The sequence below is a fragment of the Triticum urartu genome, chromosome 7 (genome assembly GCF_003073215.2).
Source record: "Triticum urartu cultivar G1812 chromosome 7, Tu2.1, whole genome shotgun sequence".
Classification (NCBI taxonomy): domain Eukaryota; kingdom Viridiplantae; phylum Streptophyta; class Magnoliopsida; order Poales; family Poaceae; genus Triticum; species Triticum urartu.
The window spans coordinates 24,603,945-24,611,458 of record NC_053028.1 but is presented as its reverse complement, the minus strand read 5'-3'; the positions used below and the strand labels follow the sequence as shown (position 1 = coordinate 24,611,458).

At 46.8% G+C, this 7,514-nt stretch overlaps 1 protein-coding gene across 1 annotated transcript; it reads right to left on the bottom strand.

The window, feature by feature from the left end:
* Window positions 1–457: 457 nt before the first annotated feature.
* Window positions 458–3,090, bottom strand: LOC125524014. The gene has a single exon (XM_048689092.1). The coding sequence runs from the start codon at window positions 3,031–3,033 to the stop codon at window positions 700–702; it is 2,334 nt and encodes a 777-aa protein (XP_048545049.1). The 5' UTR covers window positions 3,034–3,090; the 3' UTR covers window positions 458–699.
* Between the last annotated feature and the right edge of the window lie 4,424 nt (window positions 3,091–7,514).

Genomic DNA, 7,514 nt, shown 5'->3' with positions numbered 1-7,514 from the left:
TTTTAAAATGTTTAAAAAATTATGAAAAAATTAGCACACTCACACAACATCAATGTAGATGCTCACAAAATTTCAAGTCAAAATTCAACACATAACTCAAAAAACAAAAGTTACAAATTCAACACAGAATGATACATAACATAACTTGGACTTTAGATTTGACCCATTATCACACTGATGTCAAATTTGTAATTTTTGCATCTCAAAAAATATTTCAAAATTTTATATAAAATTTTGTGACATTATACATTGATGTTTTGTTAACGTGCTAGATTTTTGTTTCAGATTTTTTAAAATATTCTATGGCATCCGTTGCCCCGGTAGCACCAGAAGTGTGGATGCATCGGATACATTCCTTGGGGTAACCCCACCAAACACATGTGAGCAGACCCATGAACGGTGGAATGAGAGAAGTAAAGGAGTTGTCAGTCAATGTGTGATCTTGTTGACAGGTGCATGATATTTGAGTTCTAATATGTAATTAAATGCGACCTTGTTGACTTAGGCAAACAAAACACACGCCCGGTAACTATAAAATGAAAAATCAACAGTCCGCCAGTACAAGCCAGCTGGGCGCCCAACACACCGCACATTTCACACACACAACGTTAGGCAACATGATAGTGCCTTGTCTTACATAAATAGAAGGCGATATAATAATTAAGAAAACACAAAAGACCGACCTCCCCGGACCCTACGCTATGCGGCAGAAGAACGTAATCCCTCCTCAATGTCCTCGACATGCGTCACGGCCACTTCGGACGGCGGAGGTCGGGTTACGCCGGTGTGTGTGGCCAACGCCCAGAGCATCGTGACGAGCTCGCCACCCTGCACTAGTGCCTCCTTCTGCCCTTTCAGGTGGTCATCGCCGCTGGACGGCGCGATGTAGGCAACCAGCTCCACCCAAAGGGTGGCCAACAGTTCCCAGTCCCCCTTGCCATCCCACATCAGCGCCTTCCCTAGCACTGTTCCCTTCTGAACCACATTCATCGTGGCATCGCGACAGTCTGGCATAGACTTGTTAGGGGTGGCTTCCATCACCTTTTTGCGACGCTTTTCTTCGGACGCGAGGTAGTAGCCCCAGGTCCCGAGCGCCTCCTTGAGAGCCTTCTTCATGTCCTCGTAGACGAGCTGAGTGCCTTCCCTGTCCTCCGGCAGGAGCCCCGGGTTGAAGGCGACAAGGTATGCGCAGTACCTGGAGAGCCTCGTCGCCACTTCCATGGCGCTGCAAGTCTCTGAAGGATACTTACTCTCCAGGAGGGCAGTGGCAATGTGCCAGGTGAGGATAACCTCTGCGACACTCTCACTCTCACAGAACCACGACATGTCGGTGCCTGTGCCTAGCACGTGATTGCCGGTGGTGAGAGGGGCACGGCGTCTGTCGTCTGCGGCCAAGCGGAAGCGTTCCATTAAGGAATCCTTGGCGTGTGTGGGTAGAGGCTCAGACGAAAGCGTCATGGAGAGCCAGCTAAAGCTGAGCACGGAGAACTGTTTCATGGCGATAAGGCTAGGGTGGCCGAGCATCCTATTGGCCCACGAGATGCGGTGGAGGGCCCCACTGTACGTGGGGCTCTGGAACATGTGTGGCTTGGCGGTGTAGGTGCAGAGCAGTGACACCATGAACCAGTTGGAGAAGACAAAGACTAGGAACTCCCAGAGCACCTCGTAGATGAAAGCGAGGAAGAGGAGGTAGGTGATGGAGATGTCGATGGTGGAGAAGAAGACCCCGGGAGTCAGTAGGAAATTTCTCCACAGGCATTTGGTCAGTGTGAATACGCCCGTGGATATGGCGTAGTTCTCGGTGAGGATGCTACGGTAAGCGTCAAGCATGTTGCCGTTGCCGCAGAGGAGGATGGTGAGGACGCAGAGGCAGCACACTACGGCCGGGAACAGGAAGTAGTTGACCAAGAAGAAGTAGGGGCTCGCGAACACGACTGGGTGGATGGAGTGGTGGTACTCACTCAGGAAGCTGATCTCGTCCTTGAGCACCTGGAACAGTGCCTCTCCCGAGTCTTGGGGCTTGGACACGCCGCCGCTGCAGATGCCTTGGAAGATGAGGTCCCCGCAGTGCTCGGTCTCCTCCTTGCTCATGGCCGGCAGGTGCTCCACCGTACGGCGCAGCAGCTTGAAGAGTGCGAAGGAGAGGCACTGGCTTCTGATCCTTGGGTTGGACCGAAACAGTGGGTGGTCCGTCTCCACGTCGGCGTGCGTCCATATTTTGCCGACGGTGACGACGTTGTGGTCCGTGGCGACTTTGCCGAGGTCGAGCTTGTAGCCGTGCGGGCCAGGCTTGAGCACCAGGTTCTCTTCCCCCATGACGACGTATTCGCAGGCCTTCAACCTGTCCTGTGGGGAAGGCGGGGCCTGGACCTCCTCCTCGACGGCACCGCCGCCATGCCGCCGGGCATGTAACAGCTGAGCCATGTAGGAGGTGAGGAGGCGGGCGTTCTTGCCGTAGGCCAAGGAACGATTCCCAATCTCGGTGATGACGAGCCTCTGCACGAAGCGTGCCGCGCAGAGCACCCAGAGCGTGCCGAACACGGCCACCCGCCCAGGACCCTTGACGTTGAAGAAGACGAGGTAGCCGAGCCAGGCGACGGCGGCGGCGTGGCTGATGATCTCAGCGTACCCCGGCTGCATCCCCGGGGTGACGAGGATGGCGTCCACCTTCTTGCGGAGGAGCTCCACCACCAGCATCCACGTGAGGATCACGCGAGCCCGGACCGAGAGGTCCGAGCTGCTCGCGTCGCCCTCGCTCTTGGCCTCCGAGAAGAGGTAGTTCATGACGGGGAAGAAGAGGGAGAGCGCTGCTGATAGGATGAGGCGGGCGGTGGGGTTGAGGACTGCGCTGGTGTTGGAGACGCGGCTGAAGAGGTTGAGGTTGAAGAAGACGGCGGCGAGGACGAGCATGAAGACGGAGGTGGCCACCACAGAGGACTCGTTGCTCTTGTTGGTGTAGGAGGAGGTCAGGTTCTGGACATATTTGGTGATGGTGCTTGGGCATGTCGTCAACATAGTACTACCGTCGTCCATGATCCCGTGCAAGATAGCTATGCCTTGCTTAAATTTGGATGAATTACTGGCCAAGGTGGTTTGGCCCTATATATACGTACGTGTGTACAAACGGGACGCTCGATGAGGAGGAGAATAACACAGTATCAGGATGGCGCGCATTGGAGGGTTCACGTGAGCATTAGTAATATTATTAATTCATGCCAGCTCGTCTCATCCAAAAGACGGTGAGCAAAGCCATGGGATCTTCGAACTCACTCCCAACTCAACTTTGAGAGGAAAATGGGTCATATTGTATTGTTTAGAGAGAAAAGAAAAAGGATATGTGTGCACGTACGTCCTAGCCAGTAGAAAACGAATGACACGAGGAGCACAAGCCTCCATAAAGCCATTTTGAAAGGAAAAAAGCTAAGGGCACCCAACAAAAATGATTGCAGTACATGGAACAACGGAAGCAAGGAATCAAACACTGCTTTTGTATTATATACTATTATTTAATCCAAAGTGCACCCAATGCAATGCAATGACATCATCTCTACAACCTCTGCTTGGATGGTTAAGAGGACCGTGGTATCCCCAGCTTACTAGGGTTCAAGTCCTGGTGCTCGCATTTATCCTCGATTTATTTCAGCATTTTTGGCGATGCGCATTCGGTGGTAGTAGATGTTCCCATCGACTAAGAGGTGCCTACCGTGACTTCTTAAATTCTCAGATGATATGACGGTTCAGTCTCTCAGAAATGGTCATAGGGGTAGAATGTGGGTATCTGCATTCACAGGGGTGAGTCCGTGCGCGTTTAAATGAGCGCTTGCGTGTGTACTGTGTTCAACAAGAAAGAGGAAGGAGTGCTTCTTGCGGTCCGTCACGCAATTTTGCTATAACCCCATGTATTTTTTGAATTAACCCACAGTACACACTTAAGTCTCAGCAGAACCGTTATTTTGCATTTTTTAGAAACTCCTCGGACTTTCTAGCTAATTCACGTAAGGATCATATTTAAGTCAAACAAATACTTTCCTAAATTATTCATACATTTTGAGATGTAACTTCGATTTTAACATGTTATATATGAAATTTGAATAGAAAAATGTGTAGAATGTGATGTTATTTTTACATGTTAAATATTTTTTATCTCTACCAAAAAATAAAGTAAGGAGTCCTTCTTGCGGTTCATCACACAATTTAGCAGAAAACCCCATGCATTTCCTGTGAATTAACCCACAACATACATTTAAGTCACAGCTGAACCATTATTTAGCATTTTTTCGGAAATCCTCCTGACTATACAGGTAATTCATGTGAGGATCATATTTAAGTCAAACAAACGATTTTCTAAAGTATCCATATATTTAAGCCGTAACTCCAATTTAAACATGTTATATATGAAATTTAATTAGAAAATTTACAGAATCTGAATATGATGTTATTTTTACCTACTAAATCATTTTTATAATTATTTTGAAAGCAAACTTATAATCTACAGCGCACGGTAAGTTTTCTTTCATACCGACGGCGATTCGGATTGCAAATAAACACCATTAAAACCATATAGATAGAAAAAACATCGATAACCACACATGCACACCTCTGAAAAACCTCGCAAGGAAAAAACAACAGATTTCTCATCGCGAAGAGAGAGAGAGAGAGAGAGAGAGATGCCTTAGCATAAATGACATTCAAACACATTTTGGCTTGTGTGAACACTGGGGCCACCATCGACGAGGAGAGAAGGAGGATAAGCGGCAATAAAACTGTGATGCCCCGCTAAAATAAAGGACAAGGACATGCTATGGTCTTGAGTAATGGTTGCTCAGTTAAGAGCGTTTGTTATTTTTTCTCCCGTTGCAACACACTGGCTATTTTGCTAGTCTATATCCAAAGCATGTTAGTTAGACAAGGAAAACTATTGATGTGTGTTGAAATATATTGCCCGTCTCTCTTCATCAGTTTGAAATTTTGGAGAAGTTGGCTAGAGCATGTATTCAATATGGAATCAGAACCAAGAGGTCTTCAGTTCAAGACCCTACCAACACAGTACTGAAAAAATCAGCGACTTACATCGATTCGACATGGAAGGACTATTCTAGTCTAGACGTAAGGGGAAGTGTTGATATATATTGCTCCTCTCTGTCAATTAGTTTGGACTTTTGGAGCAACTGTCTCGAGCATGAATTCAATAGTTTGAAAGCTTAAATAATGATAAATGAGCTTGATGAAACATATTGCCCGTCTCCCTCAATCAGTTTGGACTTTTAGAGCAACTGGCTTGAGCATGAATCAATAGTGTCAAAAAATAAATAATAAGAAATGAGCTTTATGTAAAGATACGGCTCTCGTCTAGAACTAAGGCGGTCACAGTGGGAGTATATCATACAAAGTATGATGCATGCCAATTAAATAGTTTAAATGATGTGGCATGCAATTAAATGAAGAAAAGAGGTTGAGTATGGAAAATCCATCTCTGCACCCAAGCTCATCTGCACCCACACTGAAGAAAAAACAAATACTAGAAAAATTCAAACAATTCCAAATTTTTTGTGCGGTACACAATTTGATGCGTGAGGTCCGCTCCAATTTTTAAATCATTTGGACATCTGAGAGCTCTCAGCAAAAAAGACAAATTGGGGGTCTCTCAAAAAGTTTACTGTTCATATACTGCTTTGGTCCGATTTGTCATTTTTAATGAGAGCTGCTCAAATGACCACATGACTTGAAATTTGGAGCGAGCATCACGCATAAAATTGTCTACCGAACAAAAAAAAGAATTTTTTTTATTTTTTACGAATTCTTTTCTAACCGGGTGCAGACGAGCCTGGGCACCGAAACGCCCTACTCGTTGAGTATCATGATATGATATTGTGTCCTATTAAAGGTGCTTATATGTTTCATGCATGACAATATATAAGATCATATATAATATCAATATGTCATACTATGCAAGAGGTAGTACCGTATGCATGATCTACTAGTGTATGATACGCCCCACGGCGACCAGCCTAACATAACTAATTGTGCTTTCTCTCAAAAAGTTAATAAGTAAATGAGAGAGCAGCGTGTGGCTTCGGGCTCAGATGAGCCTGAGTGAACAGTAAATGTGTTTAAATTATCAAAACAATTAAAATAAATCAAAAAACATTGTGGTGAAAGGTGCTTAGGCAAGTGATGTCCGTGCAAATTTTGATGGCATTTGGACATTCGAGGAGCTCGTGGAAAAAATCGAGGTAAGAGAGAAACATTTGAAAAACAGTACTGTTCATGCTCGGATTTGTATTTTTGCTGCGCGCGTCTCGAATGTCCAAATGTCACCAAATTTGCACGAACATCACACACATGCTCATCTTGCTTGCAAAAAAATTTCAGGATGTTTTCCTATTTTTGGTGATTTTACTGTTCACTGGTGTCATGTGAGGACGGGTTCTGAATTGGATTATTGAGTAAATGCAGCTATTTTAATTACGTAGTAGCGTGCACAGCGTGCTGGGAAACCCGTGTATGTGCCTTTGTTTCTTGTTTTTTCATGACGAGAAAGAGATGGTGGGCTTTGTAGGAGCTAGTTGAGTGATACTTTTTTTTACCCGAAGGATTCATGCAAATCTGTGCATTTTCTTGTGTGGCACATCTAGGTCCTTGTTGCCATTTTTTGCTGATTTTGTGGTATGTCTAGCTATTGTCTTGTGTTCTAGTTTTGGCCGAATTTTGGTCGCGCTGCTGCTACTGTGACAGGATTGCCTTCCACACTAGACCAAGAGATAAGGGACGCTACGGGAAGAAATCAGGAGAGAGAAGGGCGCCGTCGATTAGAACCGAGGAGGGGACTGAGAGTAGTTGGGGATTGTTTCTAGTGTCGGTTGAGACTTCTCCCGGGCCATTCCCAAGTAGCACACAACATCCCTCCACCCACTGTCTTGGTCTCGCCACAGGCGACTCCCTGTGTTGGCCGTAGCTCCTCTAGCGATGATCGTTGGCGATGGATGCGCTAAAATTCAAGGGATGACACATAGTTGAAATTGAAGAGGCCACGGTGTTGCTGCTGCACTACCACTTTGGGCACACCGCCACTGCTTTGCCCTCATCACCCTAGCCGCCGTTGTGGTGCAAAATTTTCCTTTATTCGACCGGCCTAGAATTGAGAAAGATAGGATTTGATAGAGCATTTTCTAGAGGAGTTCTTTTATAGAATGGAGTTGGGAAGTGGTAGATGATTTGGCACTAGTAGAAAACAGGGCTATGGTCCAGGCCGGCTCAGCCCATTAGTCCCGGTTCAGTGTAGAACCGGGACCAATGTGGGCATTGGTCCCGGTTCGTGAGCCCAGGGGGCCGGCCGGGCCACATGGGCCATTGGTCCCGGTTCGTCTGGACCTTTTGGTCCCGGTTGGTGGGACGAACCAGGACCAATGGGCCTCGCTCCTGGCCCACCACCATTGGTCCCGGTTGGTGGCTTGAACCGGGACCAAAGGCTCCCCTTTGGTCCCGGTTCATGCCACCAACCGGGACCAATGAGG

What these genes read in the sequence shown, in the direction of transcription:
- LOC125524014 (XM_048689092.1), bottom strand. Translation starts at nt 3,033, where the DNA reads ATGGACGACGGTAGTACTATGTTGACGACATGCCCAAGCACCATCACC.